At 44.8% G+C, this 27,165-nt stretch overlaps 1 protein-coding gene across 1 annotated transcript in view; it reads left to right on the top strand.

The window, feature by feature from the left end:
* Nucleotides 1-27,165, top strand: part of LOC134909102 (alpha-1,4-N-acetylglucosaminyltransferase-like) — a 213,919-nt gene that overhangs the window by 11,212 nt on the left and 175,542 nt on the right. The window contains exon 2 of the mRNA XM_063915539.1: nt 24,060-24,671. Coding sequence (XP_063771609.1) covers nt 24,081-24,671 — 591 coding nt within the window. The 5' untranslated portion in view covers nt 24,060-24,080. The remainder of the gene's footprint in view (nt 1-24,059; nt 24,672-27,165) is intronic.

Genomic DNA, 27,165 nt, shown 5'->3' with positions numbered 1-27,165 from the left:
GGTTTTGGATACCTTGAAAATGGATAAAAACAGTTAAAATCGTGTAATTAGTCCAATCCACAACCCGAAATTTGGTTTTAAATTCCAAACTACGAACGACAGGAAGATCCAAACCAGGATTAAGTTTGGATCTGATCTCCTGCCGATAGGAACATCGAAATTTGGGTGAGTTCAGATGTCTAAAGAACTGAACGGTACATCTCTTTTCTATCTATCTATCTATCTATCTATCTATCTATCTATCTATCTATCTATCTATCTATCTATCTATCTATCTATCTATCTATCTATCTATCTCTGTATATATACTATATATTAGAGATGTGCAACAGGCACTTTTCGTGTTTTGAGTTTTGGTTTTGGTTCTGGTTCCATGCTTGTATTTTGGATCTGGATGGGTTTTGACAAAACCACCCTTTCGTGTTTTGGTTTTGGTTTTGGATCTGGATGATTTTTGAAAAAAACATAAAAAAATCTAAAATCACAGAATTTGGGGGTCATTTCGATCCTACGCTATTATTAGCCTCAATAACATTAATTTCCACTCATTTCCAGTCTATTCTGAACACCTCACAATATTGTTTTTAGGCCAAAAGGTTGCACCGAGGTGGCTGTATGACTAAGCTAAGCGACACAAGTGTGCGGCACAAACACCTGGCCATATAGGAGTGGCACTGCAGAGGCAGACAGGATGGCACCTTAGAAAAACTAGTATAACACCAACATAGCTGTCAAGGCCTCAGTTTTCTGCTTTGCAACAGGATGACTGCTGTCATCATATTTCATCTTCCTCGCAAAGGACTGTTGGACAGTCATTTGCTTAGTTGAAGTAGTGCAAGTGGTCTTCCAACTTCCCCTCTGGGATGACGATTGACTCCCAGCAGCAACAACAGCAGCGGCAGCAGCAGCAGTAGGAGGTAGTAGTTCTTGATCTTTCCCTATTTTATCCTCCAAATTTTTTTTCACCATTATTTTTCTGGTGTTATATAACAAAATGCAGCAAAGAAGAGCATACCTCTACACCACACAGGGCAAACCCTGTAAAAATTATTTGGATTAAATATTAATTACCCCTTTATTTGGAGTAAATAATATACAGCACATGACAGCATCACTGAACTTATATGACAGCACCACTGGACTGGACTTATACGGAACTACCACTGGACTGATTTATACACCAGTACCACTGGATTTATATGGCAGTACCACTGGACATACACGGCAGTACCGCTGGACTTATATGGCAGTATCACTGGACTGGATTTATACGGCAATACCACTGGACATATACGGCAGTATCACTGGACTTATACGGCAGTAACACTGGACTGGATTTATACACCAGTATCAATAGATTTATATGGCAGTGCAACTGGACTTATATGGCAGTATCACTGGACTGGATTTATACGGCAGTACCACAGGACATATACTGCAGTATCACTGGACTTATATGGCAGTATCACTGGACTGGATTTATACGCCAGTATCACTGGAATTATATGGGAGTACCACCGGAATTATATGGCAGTACCACTGGACATATATAGCAGTATCACTGGAATTATATGGCAGTATCACTGGACATATATGGCAGTATAACTGGACACATATGGCAGTATCACTGGACTTATGTGGCAGTATCACTGGACTGGATTTATACGCCAGTACCATTGGATTTATACAGAAGTACCACTGGACATATACAGCAGTATCACTGGAATTATATGGCAGTACCACTTGACATATATGGCAGTATCACTGGATTTATACGGGAGTACCGCTGGACATATACAGCAGTATCACTGGACTGGATTTATATGCCAGTACCACTGGATTTATACGGCAGTACCACTGGACATATACAGCAGTGTTACTGGAATTTTATGGCAGTACCACTGGACATATACGGCAGTATCACTGGATTTATATGGCATCACTGCTGGACATATACGGCAGTATCACTGGACATATATGGCAGTATCGCTGGACTTATACCACAGTAACACTGGACTCATACAGCAGCACAGGAACACCACCACTGGACTGATGCAGGACAACACAGCACCACTGGAATGATACAGCACAACACAGCACTACTGGACTGGACTGGACTTATACAGCAGCACTGGACATATGGCAGCAGAGGACACCACCACTGTGACTGGACTGATGCAGCACAATACACCCCTACTGGACTGATGCAGCACAACACAGCACCACTGGACTGGACTTATACTGCATCACTGGACATATGGCAACAGAGGACAACACCACTGTGACTGGACTGATGCAACACAAGACACTACCACTGTACTGATGCAGGACTACACTGCACCACTGCACTGGACTTATACAGCTACACTGGACATATGGCAGCAGAGGACACCACCACTGTGACTGGACAGATGCAGCATAAGACACCACCACTGGAATGAGCAGCACAAGACAGCACTGGAATCGCCACCCCACTTACCTCCCGTACAGATACTGAGGATGGAGAGACGTCCTCTCGCTACACTCTCCAATGCCGGAGTGAAAATGGCGGCGATGGTACTTGTATGATCTGGCACTCAGTTAACAATGGTAAACTTATTCCGGTGCCCTCACTGGTATAATGCACAAATCCTCCTGTGGTGCGGTAGTCAGATACAAAAAAAAGACACACAAACTGTGGCTGAATTTCAACAAATTTTTTTTCCGTCAGGATAACAATGAAAGTGACAGTGCTTACCTTATAAACCCCCACACAGTGACCATGTGGCGTCCCCTCACGGAACTCAAGACCAGAGTCGGCGCATGTGAGTGACGTTGACCCGCATCAGTAAGCCACACGTCAAGGAAACCATGACAACCCCAAACAAATGTACTGCAAAACATGAATAGAAGACATAAGGATTACAAACCAATCCAGCACATATAATATAGCAGTCCTTAATGGAAAACAATTACTACATTTTAGCAATTTTTTGCTTATGTAATATCACTGCCAGAATATTTGTAAACACATATTACCCTAGGATGAGGAACATCTTAGAAATACTATATTCAAACAACCTTTTTATAGAGGTGATATTAAACAAATAATTTATACCATCATAACATGCATATCAAGATAAACAAGATAATGGCATTTTTCATTCAAGCTTCGAGGGGAAATAACAGAGAGTTTATAAATCCATTGAGGCCTCTCTCTTCAAAAGCAATGCACCTCTATCACTTCCCTGGGACAAAGGGGGAATGTGGTCTATCATCCTATATTTAAAGGACACAAGATTGTGACCCATCTCACAGAAATGCCTTGCCACAGGTTGATCACATTTACCAAACAGCAAAACTGCCTTGATGCTCGATCTGTGTGTAGCCATCCTCTCTTTCAATTTTTGGGTGGTCTTACCTATATAAGATAAGCCACAGGGGCAAATGATCTGATATATGACAAATTGGGACTCACATGTCAGGTGATGTCTGATAAAAAGTTTTTTACCTGAATGCGGATAGTAAAACACAACTCCCGTCAATAAATACTTGCAAGTCACGCAAGAGCATTTAAAACACCCCGATTTTTGGGGGGTTCTAAGAAAATGCTGGGGGGCTTCAACCCCCTTGACCGAAATGTCAGTGCATACAAGAATATTTTGTAAATTACATGATCTAGAGTAACAAGGCATGAAACGACAATTGCTCAGAGCCAAATGTGTTTGCACCAATTTCCATAGATCCTTACAAACATAATTAAACATAGGGTTATACTCAGTTAGCCAAGGAAATTTCTGTTGACCATCTGCTCTGGTTTTCTTAATTAATAGATCACTCTGTTCAAAAGACATGACTTTCTGTTTCATAACATTAAGAGAACTAGAATCATAACCACTTAAATTTCTCAATCAAGTTGTCTATCTGTGAACTTGCAATAATTTTATCACCGTTAATTCTCTTCAACCTGATCATCTGTGAATAAGGTATCCCACCTTTCAAATTCCTCGGATGGCAACTACTCGAATGTAAAAATGTATTGCGATCTGTATCCTTAAAGAAGACAGAGGTGCTAATTTTGTTATCATTCAGCATCCAGAAACTCAACTTCTTTATGAGGAATCTTATAAGTGAATTTCACCGGACTCTCAGACATGTTATGTACTTCAAAAATCTCCACTATTTCTTGTTTAGACCCCTTCCAAATTAACAGGAGGTCATCAAAGTATCTAGAGAAAAATAAAATTTTTGATCTGACCATTAGATCCACAAAGAAGATATCATGCTCTATATCAAACATATAAATGTTTGCATAGGTGGGTGCCACCAATGATTCCATGGCACACCCATTAATTTGCATATAATAAACAGAGTCAAATAGAAAAAAAAATTCTGTGAGAATTAACTCTAACAATATTCAGTATGAATTGAATCATATGTACCCTGTTTTGTTAACAATTTTCTTACAGACTCCAAGCCAGCTGAAAGTGGGATAACGGTATACATCTGTGGTGACCAGCCATAACTCATCAGTACCAAAATCAATGTTGTTTCATTTATTCAGCAAGGTCGTGGTGTCTAATAAGAAATTGTGATGATCAAGTATCAAAGGTTGAAGTACTGAGTCTAAATAAATAGCTGATGGTTGGAATAAAGATCCCCTAGCTGATACAATAGGTCTACCAGGAGGGGGATTTAACCCCTCATGAATTTTGGGGAGGGTATATAGCAAAGGGGTAATAGGATATTCAGGAAGTAGAATGGAAAAAAAATCATCATTAATTAACTTTGCATCAAAAGCCATAGTTAAAATTTCTATCATTTCTTTAGAAATATTTTAGTAGGATCACCTCATAGCTTGCTATATATGCCCGGAGAATTTAATGGTTTCAAAATCTTAGATCTATAATCCCCCAAATCCTGTAACACTACTCCCCCACCCTTGTTCGCTGGGCGAATCACAAGTAGTTCATTCTGGCGTAAGGTCTTTAAAGCAATTCTCTCCTGGGGGCATAAATTAGGATGACAAATAGATGATTTATTTGATAATGTTGGAACTTTCTGATACAATCTGCGCATGAATGTCTTAATTGATGGATTATTAGACAAAGGTTCAAATGACGATTTCTTCTTTAATTTAATGAGTTTCTCAGGAATTTGCTCCAAAGTATTCTCAAGTTGAGGTTGCGTATGTGAAAAATATTAATGGAGTTTCAGTTTACGATGTAATTGGTATTTTTCACCTTGCCATTTAAGGTCACAAAAATGATTAGATGGCACAAGCAAAAGTCCCTTCATAAGTACACTCTTTTCACTCTCCGAAAGTACATGCAAAGAGAGATTGAAGATTAATTCTTCCTTGGCTGCATGGGCGGCCTTTTTCCATACCCTCTGTCATTTATTTTGCCTTCCTCAGCGGTTTGAATGTCTTTTGCAGCCCCTTTCTTGCGAGTGGTGACCCCTAAAGGTACATTAGGGGTATTACGTTGAGAGGTTCCTTCAGACTCACTGTTAATGTTGTTTCCATCAGCCAAGGTATCAGTATCAAGCATGCTCCTAGGGTACTTATGTCTTCATAAAAATGGATGCTTATTGGTTTCATTCTTCCCACCGGTAAGCCATCTATATACCTTGCGCTGATCATAATCTGCCTCAACTTTGAGCAACTTCTCACGTTTAATTTTAATGAAATCCCTTTTATAAATTGTAAGTTGGTTATTCATTTTACCTAACCAGTCGGTTTCCTCATCAGCAATCAATGATGGTAAATTAATGCTTTCCAGATTAAATTTTTTTTCTTGTAATGAACTAACTTCTTTGTTAGATTGAGCTATCACTAGTAGCATTCAATCTAAAGAGCATTTATTAAGGACTGTGATCCATTTACGACAGAATATGGGATCAAAGCAGCCTATTGTCGGGCAATTCCTCACCCTGAAGCCACTGGGAATTTTTTTTGACCGGTAGTAATCACTTAAAGAATTTGCATGGTTATTGAAGTTAATTTCTTTTCTCTTCAATCTCAGTAAATCTTTATATATAGTCTCAAGAGTTAAAGCTTCTGGTTGTTCGCATAATTGATCTTTGCGCAGAATAGATTCTGCCTCTGATTCCGAGAAACTCAATAATTTGTGTAATGGTATCAATAAAGGATTAAAATGTTCATTCACATTGCCCTCGATTTGAAACATGGTTGTTAATAAACACAGCTGCTCCAGGAAACACACACAATGGGGGGAATTCAAATGTTTGAAAAGTCGGTTGGGTGTCTGTTTTTCCCTGTCTATTAGATAGGAAAAAACAGACACCCAACTGACTTTTCAAACATTTGAATTCCCCCCAATGTCTCAATATCCAGTCAAAGGAGGCAACACAATATCATATAGTTCAAAAAGCACAAGATACGTTGTTAAAGTCTTATTGCTTATTAATGTGCAGGAATTAATAAACAGAACCATCTGTAATTATTCATAATATTTCATCCAATGAATAAAGATCATAAAAGTGCATCAATAAAAATGGTCACGATCTACCCTGTATAGTAAAGTGCATTGGCTCCAACAGATGATTATAGCACATAGTCCCTGCTGAAATGTTTTATGATAAAGTACAAATGCTCCAAAAAGTAGATAATCTTCAGAATGCAATGTAATATATCACACATATAAGGACCGCTTGACGCCAGGTTGCCAAAATAATCAAAAGGATTAATCAAATTGCTCCCAATATCCAAAATATCAATTACAACGGTTAAACGCTATCACTGTTCACAGATGATAGCGTTCAATTGCGCTTACCATTGTGGGCAGATCCACTGGCATCAAGGTGTTAATTGTACGTATAGATGATGAGCAGTCGGGACACCCAAGTGTGTAACAAACCATTAAAAAAATGGAGTTAAAAAGTCATCCCGGTGGAAACTGTATGAGAGAACATCTCACATAATAGGTGCCATGATCTGGTCCAGACCTCATATAAAGGGCCGTTCCAATGCAGTGCTCGTATAATTCGGCACTCAGTTAACAATGGAAAACTTGATACGGTGCCCTCACTGGTATAATGCACAAGACCTCCTGTGTTGCGGCACTCAGATACAAAAAAAGACACACTATGGCTGAATTATCTAAATTTACATATTTGTTTGTATGTATGTGGGGGATAAACTCGACAACTACTGAACCGATTTTTATGGGGTTGTCACTGAAATGTTCCTTGACATCCTTCGCGTAACACAGACTATGAATAATCTCGCTATTATGTTAATTGGATAATTAGCAAACAAAAATGTAAAAAAAATAAGCGATGTGAGGTCATCTTGTGGGCAAAAGTAGAATGCTATTAGGCTACAAATGAAAGTGTAACATAGGCTATGAATTTACTTGCTATAAAGCTAATTGGCGGCACACATACACACCCACTACATACACACCTATCTATCTATCTATCTATCTATCTATCTATCTATCTATCTATCTATCTATATCATGTTAATTGGCAACATATACTAACAATACATATACACACACACACAAACACACACACACATATGCATACACAACACATCTATCTATCTATCTTAAGAATAAAGAGCGCTTCCTAGTGCAATATATAAACAACACCACTTTTGTGCTGAAGAAAGGGCTATAAATGAACCCGTACCCTATAGAAATGTTATAAAGCTTATCTCATATCTTTGGACGATGGTCCATACAAGGTCACCAGCAGCATGAGGTTTTTCACAAAGTTTAAATGAGAATCCAATACAAACATGACATAAAATGGAGAGTAAAATCACATAGTTTAAACCAGTTTACAATTGGTAACACAAATAATCAAGTGAATGCTCGTACATCAGAGAATTAAAATACTAGCTTATCTGAAAATAAGCATATGGCAAAATACCCAATGGGTTTCATCTAGGTGGATCTTTGTCCTATTCCTCAGACTTCCTCAGGGGTAATAAGAAAATCATTTGTTTGTATGTATGTTCACGGTAAACTTGAGAGCTACTGAACTGATTTTGATCAGGTTTTCACAGAAATGTTCCTTTATATCCTCCAAGTAACATAAGCTATGAATCAAATCACTATCATGTTAATTGACTAATTAGCGAAGAAAATCATCAACTTATCGAATACAGATGATATTAAGACTAGAGATGAGCTGGTTTGGTTTCCCAAACCCACTGAAACTTACCTATTATGTGCGGATCCAGTTCCTGCTCAGGTCTTCCCGCCATGCCAAACGTCATCTTCCCAGCATCAGATCTAGCGTGTGTTGGATTTGGGAGCCATTTTCAAATTCCTATTGAAATCAATGGGTTGACCGCTGATTGGCTGATAGAGCCATTCTCACAGCTCTCAGCCAATAGCTCCCTGCATTCCAACCCCCAGCCCAGAGGCTGCTGCAGCCACACACCGGCTGCACACTGTTCATGTGAGGCACATCTGATAGAGAGGTGTGTATACTGCAGTGCCAAACAATCATCATCCTCACAGACAACACCACTGTATCCAACCTGCACTGTATCCTACCTACACTGTATCTGGACCATACTGTATCCAACTAGAACTCTATCTAACCCACACTGTGTCCAACCTGCACTTTGTCCAACCTGTACTGTGTACAAACAACACTGTGTGTCCCATACTGTAACCCACTCAATATTTATCTGTGTGTCCCAAAGTATTCTGCAGTGTACCCTGCACTGTATGGCTGGGGAAATTTTGTGGAGCTGCTCAACAAAAAGGCTGATTTAGTGGGGATTTACATGGGCACAGATTGCCAGTCATCAGTGGCTCGGTGCCCCAAGGAGGGAGACACAGATTGGGCACTGAGAGTAGGCATGTGCTGGGGGCATGTGACCTTGTGTAGGGGGCATCCACTTCTGCTGTTGCTATTTTACACATGGTTTAGGACAGGGGCATCTCTAGAGAGGAGGGGACCCGTGTGCAGACTCCATGTGTGGGTCCCCATCTCTCCCGTAACCGTTGCGCCTCTGCTAGCGCTCTATGCACTGTAGACTCTAGCACAGTGCCAGATTCTACAGCGCATGCGCATAACTCCGAAAAATGGCTGCCGCACCATTTTTTCAGAGTCCTGCGCATGCGCTGTAGTCTCTGGCACTGTGCCAGAGTCTCTAGTGGTCAGTGCGCTTGCAGCGGCACGACGGCTACGGGAGAGGAGGGGGCCCACACATGGTCAGTGATGGACTTTGGAAAGGTAAGTATAGGAGAAATGGGTGCAGTGTGTGCGGTGTGGGCCCCCCGGGACTCAGGGGCCCGTGTGCACTGCACACACTGCACCCATTATAGAAACGCCAATGGTTTAGGAGTTTTCGCCTTTGCTATTTGATGACTACTACTACTATGGGTGGTCTTCAGGTTGCCGACTGATGGGATCCCGGCGCACAGTATACCGGTGCCGGAATCCCGACAGCCGGCATACCGACAAATTTCCTCCCTTGTGGGGGTCCACGACCCCCCTGGAGGGAGAATAAATAGCTTGGCGCGTGTAGCGCCACCGTGCCCGCAAGGGGCTCATTTGCGCTCACCACTCTGTCGGTATGCCGGCGGTCGGGCTGGTCGCCGGGAGCCCGGCCGCCGGTATACCATACTACACCCATTACTATTGAGCAATGATATTCCACACACAATTCTTATAAAATTTCTGTGTTGTATTTTTTTCTGTTGAATGTATTTGCAAGTTGGTTCGATCGGTTATTGCTAGTACATTACTAATTTGCAACACCTTTTTAATGAATGCTATTGCTGTTAATAATACTGTAGGATCAAAATCAGGTCCAAACTAAATTATTTGAGCTGTTTTAGCTTTTTTTTTTTTTTTTAAATACAGATCCAAAGCCAAAACACGCGAGGGTGGTTTTACAAAATTAGAACCAAAACCAAAACACAAAATTAATACACATCTAAAAACCAATACACTTGGGCCCTCATTCCGAGTTGTTCGCTCGTTAGTGGTTTTCGCAACAGAGCGATTTGTCGCAAACTGCGCATGCGCAATGTTCGCAGTGCGTCTGCGCCAAGTAAATTTGCCAAAAAGTTAGGTATTTTACTCACGGCTTAACGAAGAAATTTCTTCGTTCTGGTGATCGGAGTGTGATTGACAGGAAGTGGGTGTTTCTGGGCGGAAACTGGCCGTTTTATGGGTGTGTGCGGAAAAACGCTGCCGTTTCTGGGAAAAAAGCGGGAGTGGCTGGAGAAACGGGGGAGTGTCTGGGCGAACGCTGGGTGTGTTTGTGACGTCAAACCAGGAAATAAACTGACTGAACTGATCGCAGTGGCAGAGTAAGTCCCGAGCTACTCAGAAACTGCAAAGAAATTTCTATTCGCAATTATGCGAATCTTTCGTTCACAATTCTGCAAAGCTAAGATTCACTCCCAGTAGGTGGCGGCTTAGCGTGTGCAAAGCTGCTAAAAGCATCTAGCGAGCGAACAACTCGGAATGAGGGCCTTGGGTTGGCACACATCTCTATTTAAGGAGAAAAGAAACATGGCAAAGAAAAAACAAGTATCATTGAATACATTTAATAATCACTAGGCAACAACGGATAGGCACAGCTGATAGATAGATAGATAGATAGATAGATAGATAGATAGATAGATAGGGGGTAATTCAGATCTGATCGTAGATGTGCTAAATTTAGTACATCTACGATCAGTTACTCTGACAAGCGGTGGGACGCCCAGCACAGGGCTAGTCTGTCCCACATGTCTGGCCAGTGCCGTAACTAGGTGTGTGCCGATGGTGCCTTGCCCACAGTGCAAATGCACTGAAGGCGCACCATCCGGCAGCACCCCCCCCATACGGCCGTTAGCAGCAGAAAGTCACCAATAAAAGTCCCGCAGCTGCCGCTTGTCCCCCCCCCCCTACCCCACTGCAAGGGACGGGGAGCGCTGCCGTAGCCGCCAACTGGCAGCAGCACACACCATCCCCCTGTCCCTTTGCTCTATCTCTTAGTGCCACCGACCCCCGCTGTCCCAGAGTCCCGCTGACCGCTGCCATTGCAAGTACAGGGAGCTCTTTCACAGTGCTCTTCATTCCCCCACTCCGCCCTGTAGTCCCGCTGCCGCTGTACCAGAGTCCCGCTGGCCGCTGCAAGCAACTGGGAGCTCTTCCGCAGCCGCCAGCTGACAGTCCGCCTCTGGAGCATTGCCGCTGATGGGTGTCTCTGCCATCTTCTGGATGCCGGATCGTGACCCCCCCCCAGGTGTGTAACACACACACACACACACACACACACACACACACACACACACACACACACACGCACACACTCTCTCTCTCTCTCTCTCTCTCTCTCTCTCTCTCACACATGCTCTCTATCTATCACTCACTCTCTCTATCACACACTCTCTCTCTAGGACCCTGCTGATGCTATGTGTAAACAGGGGACGCTGTCTGCCGTAATGTGTAAAAAGGGGACGCTGTCTGCCGTAATGTGTAAAAAGGGGACGCTGTCTGCCGTAATGTGTAAAAAGGGGGAAGCTGTCTGCTGTAATGTGTAAAAAGGGGTCGTTGTCTGCCGTAATGTGTAAAAAGGGGACACTATCTGGCGTAATGTGTAAAAAGGGGGATGCTGCCTGCTGTAATGTGTAAAAAGGGGGACGCTGTCTGCTGTAATGTGTAAAAAGGGGACGCTGTCTGCCGTAATGTGTAAAAAGGGGACTGTCTGCCGTAATGTGTAAAAAGGGGACGCTATCTGCCGTAATGTGTAAAAAGGGGGACGCTGTCTGCCGTAATGTGTAAAAGGGGCTCTAACTGGTGTAGTGGCGCTACTGTGCAGCGTAATTTGAATAATGGAGACTACTGTGCACCGTAGTATGAATTGGTATTATTTTATGGCCACACCCCTTCCCAATGAAGCCACGCCCCTATTAATTTCTCGCTCGCCTATGGCGGGCACTGCCCTTATCTTGCATGCGGGGGGCGCCAATGCCGTTTCTTACACACAGTGCTAAAATGCCTAGTTTCTGCACTGTGTCTGGCCCTACCCATCCGCATGGGTGCAAAAGCATTGCACTGTGGTGATGCTTTTGCACCTGGTGAGTAGCTCCCTGCCAGCGCAGCTCCTGCCCCCTCCCACCCCACGACCGCCTCTGCCTGTCAATCAGGAAGAGGCGATCGCAGCCCTGAGATGCTGATAGCATCTCACTGGGCTTCCGGGGTGTGCATGCACAGTGCGGCCACTGCACGTGAGCATTCCAGCAAGGTCTTCAGACTGCGATTGCTGCCACTGCAGTGATCCAGTCTGAATTAGCCTGATAGATAGATAGATAGATAGATAGATTAACAATCCAGGTTAGGCAACACCCTCAATTAAATACAGTGTAGACTGGTCCCAGTGCCCTCTGTAGGAACCCCTCAGCCAAGAGCCCAGTAATAGTAGTAAATGTAATTGGCGGCACTCGGATAGTAAATTCAAACAATATCATCAGGTAACAGCCAAAGTTTTGATGATTTATAACAACGCCATCAGGGTATATAATACACAAAAGAACACTAACCATTTATCCCCTCACCACACCACATGAGCTGTCGGTGTGCGAAACTCGGAACACTGCACCCACGGATGACTTCATACCCCACTGTCCATTACCACAGTAACCGGCAAACATAATAAAAAATGAATAAATAAAGTGAATGCAATAAATTAAAAGTCCGGAGGATTTAATTAATACAGATAACACTAAAATAAAATAATACAAAGCAGAATTACACTTAATAATCAAATCGTAATAAATAGCTACTCAAATATCAAAAAGTTACTCTATAGCGAATCAAAATATTCTCATACAAGGTAAGCAAAAGGATGGTGATTGAAGAAACCACAATATATCAAAGACAATTATATAAATTCTTGTTTAACCCTTTAGGGGACAAAATGCCTAACCTAAAAGCAGTTTAAGTAGTTTTAAGGATCTGTCACCTGGCATAAGTGACTTGCTACAGGCTGGTCACTATGTGGGTCATTCTGACCCTATTGCACGCCACACTTTATCGCAGCAGTGCGATCGGTTCTGAACACGCTAAAGCTGCACTGGTCAGGAGCTACTCTTGAAGTGCAAAGGCATCGCCACTGTACACATCAGTTTTCATGATCCAGTCGCGAATATTACATCCGTGAGTATAGCATGTCATAATTTCTGTATCGTCTAACTTCAATTAATTATCAGATCTAACAATCAGCTAAAGATTTTTAGTAACTCTCCTAATCATACCACTAGCATTGTTGATGTGATTGACCCATGGCACATGCTTCTTATCATGGCCGGGATGTAATGAAGTCCGAGTTCAGCGGTCGTGTGGGATCCCTGCCGAACTCAGATGTTTTTTTTAAAGGTGCAATTATGTACAAGGATAAACCATGCCTTTTACTTGATTGCCCCTTTAAAAAAAGGCAGAGTTTGGCCAGCATCTCGCCGGCCGCCGAACTCGGACTTCTTTACATCCCGCCTCAAGTTTTTTATCCGGAGGATTTAATTAATACAGATAACACTAAATTAAAATAATACAAAGCAGAATTACACTTAATAATCAAATCGTAATAAATAGCTACTCAAATATCAAAAATAAGATTTTACTTACCGGTAAATCTATTTCTCGTAGTCCGTAGTGGATGCTGGGGACTCCGTAAGGACCATGGGGAATAGACAGGCTCCGCAGGAGACATGGGCACTTTAAGAAAGAATTTGTATTCTGGTGTGCTCTGGCTCCTCCCTCTATGTCCCTCCTCCAGACTTCAGTTAGAGAAACTGTGCCCGGAAGAACTGACAGTACAAGGAAAGGATTTTGGAATCCAGGGCAAGACTCATACCAGCCACACCAATCACACCGTATAACTTGTGATAAACTTACCCATTTAACAGTATGAACAACAACAGAGCATCAGATCAACCCTGATGCAACTATAATATAACCCTTATTTTAGCAATAACTATATACAAGTATTGCAGAAGAAGTCCGCACTTGGGACGGGCGCCCAGCATCCACTACGGACTACGAGAAATAGATTTACCGGTAAGTAAAATCTTATTTTCTCTAACGTCCTAGTGGATGCTGGGGACTCCGTAAGGACCATGGGGATTATACCAAAGCTCCCAAACGGGCGGGAGAGTGCGGATGACTCTGCAGCACCGAATAAGCAAACACAAGGTCCTCCTATGCCAGGGTATCAAACTTGTAGAACTTTGCAAAAGTGTTTGAACCTGACCAAGTAGCTGCTCGGCAAAGCTGTAATGCCGAGACCCCTCGGGCAGCCGCCCAAGAAGAGCCCACCTTCCTTGTGGAGTGGGCTTTTACTGATTTTGGCAGCGGCAATCCAGCCGCAGAATGAGCCTGCTGAATCGTGTTACAGATCCAGCGAGCAATAGTTTGCTTTGAAGCAGGAGCACCCAGCTTGTTGGATGCATACAGGATAAACAGCGACTCAGTTTTCCTGACTCTAGCCTTTCTGGCTACATAAACCTTCAAAGCCCTGACCACATCTAGTAACTCGGAATCCTCCAAGTCACGAGTAGCCACAGGCACCACAATAGGTTGGTTCATATGAAAAGATGACACCACTTTTGGCAGAAATTGTGGACGGGTCCGCAATTCTGCTCTGTCCATATGGAAAACCAGATAGGGGCTTTTATGTGATAAAGCCGCTAATTCTGACACACGCCTAGCCGAAGTCAAGGCTAATAGCATGACCACCTTCCACGTGAGATATTTTAACTCCACGGTTTTAAGTGGTTCAAAGTAAACCAGTGTGACTTCAGGAAACTCAACACCACGTTAAGATCCCAAGATGCCACTGGAGGCACAAAAGGGGGCTGAATATGCAGCACTCCCTTTACAAACGTCTGAACTTCAGGCAGAGAAGCCAGTTCTTTTTGAAAGAAAATAGACAGGGACAAAATCTGGACCTTAGTGGAACCCAATTTTAGACCCAAAGTCACTCCCGACTGTAGGAAGTGAAGAAGACGGCCCAGCTGGAATTCCTCCATGGGGGCATTCCTGGCCTCACACCAAGCAACATATTTTCGCCATATACGGTGATAATGTTTAGCCGTCACGTCCTTCCTAGCCTTTATCAGCATAGGAATAACCTCATCCGGAATGTCTTTTCCTGCTAGGATCCGGCGTTCAACCGCCATGCTGTCAAACGCAGCCGCGGTAAGTCTTGGAACAGACAGGGCCCCTGTTGCAACAAGTCCTGTCTTAGAGGCAGAGGCCACGGGTCCTCTGTGAGCATTTCTTGCAGATCTGGATACCAAGTCCTTCTTGGCCAATCCGGAACAATGAGTATTGTTCTCACTCCTCTTTTTCTTATGATTCTCAGCACCTTGGTTATGAGAGGAAGAGGAGGAAATACATAAAACGACTGGAACACCCACGGTGTCACTAGTGCGTCTACAGCTATCGCCTGAGGATCTCTTGTCCTGGAGCAATACCTCTGTAGCTTTTTGTTGAGGCGGGATGCCATCATGTCCACCTGTGGCAGTTCCCACGACTTGCAATCTGCGTGAAGACTTCTTGATGAAGTCCCCACTCTCCCGGGTGGAGGTCGTGCCTGCTGAGGAAGTCTGCTTCCCAGTTGTCCACTCCCGGAATGAACACTGCTGACAATGCGCTTACGTGATTCTCCGCCCAGCGAAGAATTCTGGTGGCTTCCCCCATCGCCACCCTGCTCCTTGTGCCGCCTTGGCGGTTTACATGAGCCACTGCGGTGATGTTGTCTGACTGAATCAGAACCGATTGGTCGCGAAGCAGGGTCTCCGCTTGACGTAGGGCGTTGTATATGGCCCTTAGTTCCAGGATGTTGATGTGAAGGCAAGTTTCCTGACTTGACCACAGACCTTGGAAATTTCTTCCCTGTGTGACTGCCCCCCCACCCTCGGAGGCTTGCATCCGTGGTCACCAGGACCCAGTCCTGAATGCCGAATCTGCGGCCCTCGAGAAGGTGAACACTCTGCAGCCACCACAGGAGATACACCCTGGCCCTGGGGGATAGGGTGATTAACCGATGCATCTGAAGATGTGATCCGGACCATTTGTCCAGTAAGTCCCATTGAAAGGTCCTCGCATGGAACCTGCCGAAGGGAATGGCCTCGTATGATGCCACCATCTTTCCCAGGACTCGAGTGCAGTGATGCACTGACACCTGTTTTGGTTTTAATAGGTTATTGACCAGGGTCATGAGTTCCTGAGCTTTCTCTATCGGGAGATAAACCCTTTTCTGGTCTGTGTCCAGTATCATGCCCAGGAAAGGCAGACGAGTCGTATGAACCAACTGCGACTTTGGAATATTTAGAATCCAGCCGTGTTGCTGTAACACTTCCAGAGAAAGTGATACGCTGTTCAGCAACTGCTCTCTTGATCTCGCTTTTATAAGGAGATCATCCAAGTATGGGATAATTGTGACCCCTTGCTTCCGCAGGAGTACCATCATTTCCACCATTACCTTGGTAAATATTCTCAGTGCCGTGGAGAGACCAAACGGCAACGTCTGAAATTGGTAATGGCAATCCTGTACCACAAATCTGAGGTACGCATGATGAGGTGGATAAATGGGGACATGAAGGTATGCATCCTTTATGTCCAGAGACACCATAAAATCCCCCCCTTCTAGGCTTGCGATGACCGCTCTGAGCGATTCCATCTTGAACTTGAACCTTTTCAGGTATATGTTCAGGGATTTTAAATTCAATATGGGTCTGACCGAACCATCCGGTTTCGGTACTACAAACATGGTCGAATAATAACCCTTTCCTTGTTGAAGGAGGGGAACCTTGACCACCACCTGTTGAAGGTACAATTTGTGAATTGCAGCTAGCACTATCTCCCTCTCGAGGGGGGAAGCTGGCAGGGCCGATTTGAGGTATCGGTGAGGGGGCATCTCTTCGAATTCAAGCTTGTATCCCTGCTACACAATATCTATCGCCCAGGGATCTAACTGGGAGTGAACCGACATGTGGCTGAAATTTCGGAGACGTGCCCCCACCGGGCCTAGCTCCGCCTGTCGAGCCCCAGCGTCATGTGGTGGATTTAGTGGAAGCTGGGGAGGACTTCTGTTCCTGGGAACTAGCTGTGTTGTGCAGCTTCTTTCCTCTGCCCCTGCCCCTGGCAAGAAAGGACGCACCTCGGACTTTCTTGCCTCTTTGTGATCGAAAGGACTGCATTTGGTAATACGGTGCTTTCTTGGGTTGTGAGGAAACAAATGGCAAAAAATTTGACTTTCCAGCAGTAGCTGTGGAGACTAGGTCCGAGAGACCCTCCCCAAACAATTCCTCACCCTTGTAAGGCAAAACCTCCATGTGCCTTTTTGAGTCGGCATCACCTGTCCATTGCCGAGTCCACAGGACCCTTCTGGCAGAAATCGACATAGCATTTATTCTAGAACTCAGTATACTAATGTCTCTTTGAGCATCTCTCATATATAGGACAGCGTCTTTTATATGCCCCAGGGTCATTAATATAGTATCCTTGTCTAAGGTATCCAGTTCCTCAGACAGGGTATCTGTCCATGCTGCTACAGCACTACACACCCAGGCCGACGCGATCGCTGGCCTCAGTAAGGTACCTGAAAGCGTATAAATGGACTTCTGAGTACCCTCTTGCTTTCTATCCGCAGCATCTTTTAGGGTGGCCGTATCCTGTGACGGCAGGGCTACCCTCTTGGATAAGCGTGTCAAAGCTTTGTCCACCTTAGGGGAGGATTCCCAGCGTAACCTGTCCGTTGGTGGGAAAGGGTACGCCATAAGCATCCTTTTGGAAATCTGCAGTTTTTTATCTGGAGATTCCCAAGCTTTTTCACATAACTCATTTAGCTCATGTGAAGGTGGAAAGGTCACCACCTGCCTTTTTTCCCCATACATATGAACCCTCTTGTCAGGGACTGGGGTTTCCTCTGTGATGTGCAACACATCCTTAATTGCTATAATCATATAACGGATGGCTTTAGCCAAATTGGCTGTATTTTAGCATCATCGTAATCGACACTGGAGTCAGAATCCACGTCGGTATCTGTGTCAACACAATTTGGGATAGTGGGCGCTACTGAGACCCTGACGGCCCCTGCAACATAGGATCAGGCATGGGTTGAGACCCTGACTGTCCTGAGGCTTCAGCTTTATCCAACCTTTTATGCAAGGAATTTACATTATCATTTAAAACCTTCCACATATCCATCCAATCAGGTGTCGGCGCCGTCGGCGGAGACACCACATTAATTTGCTCCCGCTCTGTTTCCACCAAGCCTTCCTCGTCAAACATGTCGACACAAGCGAACCGACACACCACACACACAGGGAATGCTCTTTTCGAAGACAGTTCCCCCACAAGGCCCTTTGGAGAGACAGAGAGAGAGTATGCCAGCACACACCCCAGCGCTATACAACCCAGGAATAACACAGTAACTTAATGTTAACCCACTATCTGCTGTTTTATAATGTTTTTGCGCCTAATTATGTGCCCCCCCTCTCTTTTCACCCTCTGGTTCCGTGTATCTGCAGGGGAGAGCCTGGGGAGCTTCCTCTCAGCGGAGCTGTGGAGAAAAAATGGCGCTGGTGAGTGCTGAGGAAGAAGCCCCGCCCCCTCAGCGGCGGGCTTCTGTCCCGCGTTTATGTCCACTATTATGGCGGGGGCTCATACATATATACAGTGCCCAACTGTATATATGTCTAACTTTTGCCAAGAGGTCCTAATTGCTGCCCAGGGCGCCCCCCCCCCCCCCTGCGCCCTGCACCCTTACAGTGACCGGAGTATGTGGGTGTATGTGGGAGCAATGGCGCACAGCTGCGGTGCTGTGCGCTACCTCAGTGAAGACTGGAGTCTTCTGCCGCCAATTTCGAAGTCTTCTTTGCTTCTTATGCTCGCCCGGCTTCTGTCTTCCGGCTCTGCGAGGGGGACGTCGGCGCGGCTCCGGGATCGGACGACGAGGGTGAGATCCTGTGTACGATCCCTCTGGAGCTAATGGTGTCCAGTAGCCTAAGAAGCAGGACCTATCTTCAGAGAGTAGGGCTGCTTCTCTCCCCTCAGTCCCACGAAGCAGGGAGTCTGTTGCCAGCAGAGCTCCCTGAAAATAAAAAACCTGACAAAATACTTTCTTACAGCAAGCTCAGGAGAGCTCACTGAACAGCACCCAGCTCGTCCGGGCACAGATTCAAACTGAGGTCTGGAGGAGGGACATAGAGGGAGGAGCCAGAGCACACCAGAATACAAATTCTTTCTTAAAGTGCCCATGTCTCCTGCGGAGCCCGTCTATTCCCCATGGTCCTTGCGGAGTCCCCAGCATCCACTAGGACGTTAGAGAAAAGTTACTCTATAGCGAATCTAAATATTCTCATACAAAGTAAGCAAAAGGATGGTGATTGAAGAAACCACAATATATCAAAGACAATTATATAAATTCTTGTTTAACCCTTTAGGGGAAAAAATGCCTAACCTAAAAGCAGTTTAAGTAGTTTTAAGGATCTGTCACCTGGCATAAGTGACTTGCTACAGGCTGGTCACTATGTGGGTCATTCTGACCCTATCGCACGCCACACTTTATCGCAGCAGTGCGATCGGTTCTGAACTGCGCATGCGCCGACGCTGCAGTGCGCCGACACATGCCACGCGGCCGATTGACAGGCAGAGGTGGTCGCTGGGCGGGGGAAGGTGAAACGTCAGTGTTTGGCCACCGTTTCGTGGGCGCGGTCCAGTCAACGCAGGCATGGCTGAACTGAACGGGGGGGCAGGCCGCAGCGGCTGCATGACGTCACACGCAGCCGCTGCGGGCCGGGGAGCGATGAGTAGCTCCTGGCCAGCACGCTAAAGCTGCACTGGTCAGGAGCTACTCTTGAAGTGCAAAGGCATCGCCACTGTACACATCAGTTTTCATGATCCAGTCGCGAATATTACATCCGTGAGTATAGCATGTCATAATTTCTGTATCGTCTAACTTCAATTAATTATCAGATCTAACAATCAGCTAAAGATTTTTAGTAACTCTCCTAATCATACCACTAGCATTGTTGATGTGATTGACCCATGGCACATGCTTCTTATCAAGGCCGGGATGTAATGAAGTCCGAGTTCAGCGGTCGTGTGGGATCCCTGCCGAACTCAGATGTTTTTTTTAAAGGTGCAATTATGTACAAGGATAAACCATGCCTTTTACTTGATTGCCCCTTTAAAAAAAGGCAGAGTTTGGCCAGCATCTCGCACGGCCGCCGAACTCGGACTTCTTTACATCCCGCCCCAAGTTTTTTTATCCCTAGTGCATAAAAGTTGTTCTCTTGGAACAGCCAATGCATGCTCCCGGGCCTGTAATAAAGGCATACTTGCCTACTTTGTTGCCCGCTCGTCCTGGAGGGAGCAGCCTTGTCGGGGCATAGGGGGTGTGGCTGGTGGGAAAGTGGGTTTTTCAGGGGACATGGTGGCACAAAGTCATCATCTTGGCTCCGCATCCCCCCTTTGCAGGCAGTGGCTGCAATGAAGCGATTCAATGCAAATTGGGTCCCCCTCTGACAACCTGCTTGTGCTCTGTGTTGTCGGCCAAGGAGGGGTGGCTGGGCTGGTGGCGGATGTGGGAGACTTGCCCACATTTCTAGGGGTCCGGGAGTGCCACATAATTGTTGGGAGCCTCCTTGCCATTCCGGGAGGGTAGGCAAATAAAAATAAAGGTATTACTTTTAATTCCCCTTATCAAAAATGTAATTACCATAGTGCAGTGGTTGCCAAACTTTTTTGAATCACGGCACCCTAGAGTATTAGAATTTTTTTCACGGCACCCCTAGGCCAAAAGTTTTTTATTGAGAGATTTCGAATAAATATTAAATGAAGTAGACTGTGTTTATATGTCATCCTTAGGTTCAATTGTGTGGTGTGGGACAGGAATTGCTTCTGTTTGTCCACATATTTTATGATTAGCAGCCACCAGCGCTGGTTTTGCCTATTACATTGATCATAAATAATTTAAATTGGTCCTGGATCACCAAATCAAGGCACCCCTGCAAGTGTCCCGAGGCACCCCAGGGCGCAACGGCACACAGTTTGGGAACCACTGCCATAGTCTCAATTTGCAAGCTAGATTTATCCACATTGCTATAGATTCGTCTTGCACAAATAAATTGTGCATATGGAAAACTGATGTCACAGGAATCTGACCATTTTTTATAACATAAAAATGGTTGTTACAAGTGTTTAAATTGCTTGACATGTCGTTTCCTGATTGCTGGGGACAGATTTGGTCACCCTTAAAGTGGCAAGAAATAATTTTTATGCTGCAGAGTAACCTACACTACAAGATTTATTGTATGTTTGGTAACATGTCCGTGTGGATTATGGTCTGATCGCTGGGCTGCGTCTTTAGCTGTCCTGCGTTCAGATAGTTGCCGCCTACAGGGGGAGTGTATTTTCACCGTGCAAGTGGGTGATCGAATGTGTAGCAGAGCTGCTAAAAATCAAATTGTGCAGTCTGTACTTGATCCTAGGTTTAAATGAAAGCCTAGAACAGATATGAAACAAGCTTCAACATCACAAACAGATTTGTGAAAACTAGCCGCAAAGGTGGAAATGGAAATTGCCGAAGTGTTTTCAAATAAAGTGGGGATAGACCACATTTGTGCCCAAAGTCAGTGTGACTCAGAAGAGACTGAGTCATATTCCAGCGCAACTGCCAGAGAGGTAAAAGTGATATTTTCTGCCAGAGCATTATAGAGAGGTTCTTCTGAATTATTTCATGTTAGGGACTCACTCAAATGAATGGCTCCAACTAGTCAACTTTAATTTTGATTTATTATTGATGTTCCACATTTTGGGATTATTTATCTAGAAGATGCACATTTGTTGTTCAGGGATCTTATTTTCCCAAGGGCTGTGTAGGGTTATCACAAGACCTTGTGGTGTTAGAAGAACAGAGTTTCAGTGATCTTGCATTGCATCAGCTTTCCATTGCACTGCAGCACTAGATGGGCCAGGAACTCCTGTGAGGTACAGTTACTGAATAAGGCCCAGTATGGAGTCTCATGGTGGCTTACAGCCAGGAAGATGTCTGGCTTGCCAGGCTGAGGTATGCTGTGGGCACAGAGGTTAGTATTGCTTCCTCCCATAGTCCTACTTATAGGCCCTCATTCCGAGTTGTTCACTCGCTAGCTGCTTTTAGCAGCATTGCACACGCTAGGCCACCGCCCTCTGGGAGTGTATCTTAGCCTAGCAGAATTGCGAATGAAAGATTAGCAGAACTGCTAATAAATAATTCTTTGCAGTTTCTGAGTAGCTCCAGACCTACTCACAGATTGCTATCAGCTCAGTCCGTTTAGTTCCTGGTTTGACATCACAAACACGCCCTGCGTTCGACCAGCCACTCCCCCATTTCTCCAGTCACTCCCGCATTTTTCCCTGACACGCCTGCGTTTTTTTAGCACACTCCCGGAAAACGCTCAGTTACCACCCAGAAATGTCCCTTTCCTGTGAATCACTCACCGATCAGCAGTGCGACTGAAAAGCGCCACAGGATCCACAGCAACTCTACTAAGTTTTTAGTTAAATAACTAAGCGCATGCACCCTGCGTGCCTTGCGCATGCGCATTTAGCAACAAATCGCAGCATAGCGAAAATCGGCAACGAGCGAACAACTCGGAATGACCCCCATAGTATGAAATGAGTTTGTACTGTAGAGTGGTAAGCTCCACTGGGGCAGGGGCTCAATAACAAAGAAATTTACTGCACAGTCGTGCTTAGTACTTTACTGAACCCACCCGAACTCAACTTGCCCCATCCGGGGCTGCTGTGGTAGCTCAGGAGGGGCTGCTAAAACATCTAAGGGGCTACTTTATTTAAAAATAAAATATGAATAAAATAAATAAGACACACAGGTATGCTCACATGCGTGTAACTGGGACACACAGGTATGCTCACATGCGTGTAACTGGGAGTCGTGAAAAACAAAAATAAGGCATCTGCCACAAAATATGTAAATAAAACTGCAATAAAAAATGGAAAAAAAGAAACCCACGAGATTTTCACCAAATAAGTCTCTAGACTCCGTGGAGAGGAAAATATCCACTACTATAGATTCCAGTTAAGCGCTGCCACCTTCTTCTGCCGTAGCTGCCGCCACTGAAGGACTGTGAGCTCCACATTCCTCCCAGCACTGCCGCAGTGCTGCCTGTCTCCCGCTGGAGTCACCACCTCTGAAGGGACTCTGAGCGTCGGGCTCTGCCTCTCTCTGCAGCCTGCCTTGAAACTCAGCCTCCCAAATTAACACAGCAGATGGATGCCGGCTCGCAGGTCACAGGTGAGTATCTCTCTCTTTCTCTCTCTCTCACCCTCCCTCTCTCCCTCCCATAAAAGTGGGACTGTCTGCCATAATGTGTAAAAAAAAATGGGGACTGCCTGCCATAATGTGTAAAAAAAAATGGGGACTGCCTGTCATAATGTGTAAATAGGGGGACTGCCTGCCATAATTTTTTTTTTTAATGGGGACTGCCTGCTATAGTGTGTAAATAGGTGGACTGCCTGCCATAATGTTTTTATTTTTTATTTTTAAATGGGGACTGCCTGCCATAATGTGTAAATAGGGGGACTGCCTGCCATAATGTTTTTATTTTTTATTTTTAAATGGGGACTGCCTGCCATAATGTGTAAATATGGGGACTGCTTGCCAAAATGTGTAAAATAGGGGACTCTGTCTGCCTAATGTGTAAAATAGGGGAGTCTGCCTGCCTAATGTGTAAAAAAGGAGACTCTGCCTGCCTAATGTGTTAAAAAAAGGGTGACTCTGTCTGCCGTAATGTGTAAAAGGGAGCTCTGCCTGCCGTAAAGTATAAAAGGGAGCTATGCCTGCCGTAATGTATAAAAGGGAGCTCTGTGGCCATGCCCCTTCCCCATGAAGCCACGCCCGCGGACTTGTCCTTGTTTGTATATGGGGGGTGCCGATGCGGTTTCTTGCACATAGCGCTAAAATGTCTAGTTATGGTACTGATACCAAATGTCATTTTGCAATCTACTTCAAAATTACTCTAATTGTCTGCAGCTCCTCAATATCACTAAATGCAACTGCCAATTAAGTAATGTACTTTCTCTTGCAGCCCGAAAACTACGTTACGACAATGTTAAAAGTACTGAGGATACTGGTCTTCATGCTTTTCTTGGTAGTCCTTGCATCTTTCTACGGAATCACCTACAGGCAGAGTATTATATCCCACATGTCTCTCTTCCCAGCAGGATATATATTTAATGCTTTTAACCCAAAACCGTTCACAACTCAGGCGAATGGCACCATATATGTTCTGTCTACTAAACCATCATTATCAAGTTCTGAAACATTCACTGAAAACATTGCAAGAACAGAAAAAACCTCTCTGGGGACCAACAACACTTCTTCAGTTACAAGTGGAAGCATTTCCTCCACACCTATAAATCCATCAGACATTTTGGAAGGCGGTGACAGTATTATATTCTTGGAGACATCGGATAGAATGCAACTGCCTTCATTGGTGTTATGTGCCATAGAATCTGCCGCTCACGTTTACAAGGACCGACCAGTGGTTTACTTCATGAAAGGATTGAATGACACTAACTCTAAAGTCACCGCAATGGAATATTTCCCCATGCTGTCATCTTTTAACAATGTGTATTTCTTCCCCTTGAGAATGGATAATATTTTTAAAGACACGCCACTTCTTTCCTGGTACCAAAAGGTATATTATGTTACTTTATCATTTATTTCCTTACAGCATAAACATGATAGATAGATAGATAGATAGATAGATAGATAGATAGATAGATAGATAGATAGATAGATAGATAGATACTGTAGATAGATAGATATTCAGTTCAGCAAAACGACTTGAATTTGAGAAACTTCTCTTTTCCTGCATTGTTGATTCATTTCAACACACCATGGGTTCTCTACATGTCTTAGAATCTAAATGTCTTTAGGTTCCTGACATCTTTTCATTGAATTAGACTGTATTTGAATTTGTATTTGAGAAACCTTGATTTACAAAATTAATAAGCATATTATCTGTTACAATACCTTCGGATTGCCCATTTATCCTGGGATGTCCTTGGGGTAAAGTGCACTCAGGAACTACTAAGGACCATATTATGTATTATATTTATTTATTTATTATTGACAGTTTCTTATATAGCGCAGCATATTCTGTTGCGCTTTACAATTGGAACAACAGTAATAGAACAAAATTGGAAAAAAGCATGCAGACATAGAGGTAGGAAGGCCCTGCTCGCAAGCTTACAATCTAGATTCAGACTCTTAAGGGGGTACTCACGGAGCGATAATCTAAGCAATCTGACTAGTGTACCCCCCACAGCGATAGCGATGTGCAGCCCCGCGCATCGCTGGTGCTAGATTGGCCTGCCATGCAGGCCAATCTAGCAGGTCGCTCATTTCACCCGCTGGGTGAAATGAGCGCCCCCCCCCCCCCGTCTCCCCCCACATGCTCAGCACACATTGCGCTGTGCTAAGCGGAGGGAGAGATGTGTGCTGAGCGGTTCGCTCAGCACACATCTCTCCCCAAATCGGCCCGTGATTACAGGCCTTAAGGAGCACTAATATTGTGGGAGCCATGGGTACTGTATTTTAGATAAGAAGCAAAACTTAGGTAGGTATTCAATATAAAATATAAATACTACTTTATTTCTAAGCCATGGTCTCTATATACAGTTCTAACATCACTATTAATAGATGATATTAAAACAGGGTACAACCATACAGTACCTAGAGAGAGAATTCCCACCAATATAGTATTCTAGCTCCCTATGTCCTACTGCTGGGTAAGCCAGTTCTTATGAACAGGCATCAACCCTCTTTAATAGGCTCACACCAGTTTTAAAAACTGGTGACTAGCAATGGTGGTGATAGTAGCATATCACTTCCATTCAGTATCTTTCCTCAGCATCCCTGTCTGGTGGGAACTGTCACCGCCAGCCAGTCCTAACTCCAGCAAGCCTTTACCTGTCCTGGGCTAGGATCCACTAGTGCACGCCAGGGAGGGGGGTTGGGGGGTTCTGAGTAACTAGAAAACCCCCATGCCCAACCCCCCCCCCCCTACCCCGATGGTCCAATTTTATTTTATTTTTTTAAACCAGGCAGGATTCAGCAGCCAGCTATATGCTGTGATTCGTGGATTGGTGGGGAGGGGCATACAGCTGTGAGGGGGCAGAGCCTAATTATGAAATTGCCCCGGATCCTGCCCAACTCCCAGCCCTGCCAGCAGTGATCTCTTCCTGCAGCATCTGACCTATCTGTGTGTATATTTATGTGTGAAATAAAATGTATGTGTGCGTGTGTTCTGTGTGTGGGATGTAGTTATGTGACCGATGGTCAAGAGACCGCCAGTCACATAACCGATGGCTACATCCTGCCCCCCTCTAAATCCAGACAGTCAACATGCCGACTAGCAGGGACTATTCCACAGAGAGGGGAATAGAACCTGTGGCTCGCCAACGTGCCCGCAGCGAGCCCGCAAGGGGTTTGTTGCGCTCGTCACCCCCACCGGCATTCCGCCGCAGAGATCCTGTGGTCGGTATGCTGACCGCCGAGATCCCCTCCCAACTTTGCGGCTCCGGGGGTCTGGATGCTCGCGTGGCGATCCAATAAAGGGGCATGGCCTTGGGTGGAGAGGGCATGGCCTCGTGGAACTGACCCATAGTGCTGCATTTTGGGGGCATGCCCAGCGGTCCTGGAGCAGCTGGGCAGCCCTCTGCTCACCTCCCAGCACTGAATGCATGGCATCTATTCAGAGATCACTTTGTACTGTATCATTTTGTACTGTAGATGCATACACATGCGCACATGGAAGGAAAGCCCTGGTATGAATCCTGCGATTGCATAAATATTAGGACCCCTGGGGAAGAAATATAGTTGCCATGATTGATTTAGTGGATCTAGCCATAGAGGATGGGATAAACTTGCTCCTCTTTTGGCAACCCGCTAAGGTTGGTTTGGCTGAGTCTGGGGAACAACAGGCCAAATGGCACCAGGTAATGATTAAAGCTCAGTTTCCTTCCAAACATAATCTGTTATATGCAAACGCGGTGGTGGTTTCTGGTTACCTGGAAACCCCTTTCCTCTTGGCAAGTGGCTCAAATTATGACAACAATAGCAATGGTATATAATAGGATTATTAGAGATGCCATTACATCATGCAGTTTAAGGACAGATCAGACCTG

This window comes from Pseudophryne corroboree, chromosome 4 (assembly GCF_028390025.1).
Source record: "Pseudophryne corroboree isolate aPseCor3 chromosome 4, aPseCor3.hap2, whole genome shotgun sequence".
NCBI classification, from domain to species: Eukaryota; Metazoa; Chordata; class Amphibia; order Anura; family Myobatrachidae; genus Pseudophryne; species Pseudophryne corroboree.
This window is presented reverse-complemented; position numbering and strand designations above follow the sequence as displayed.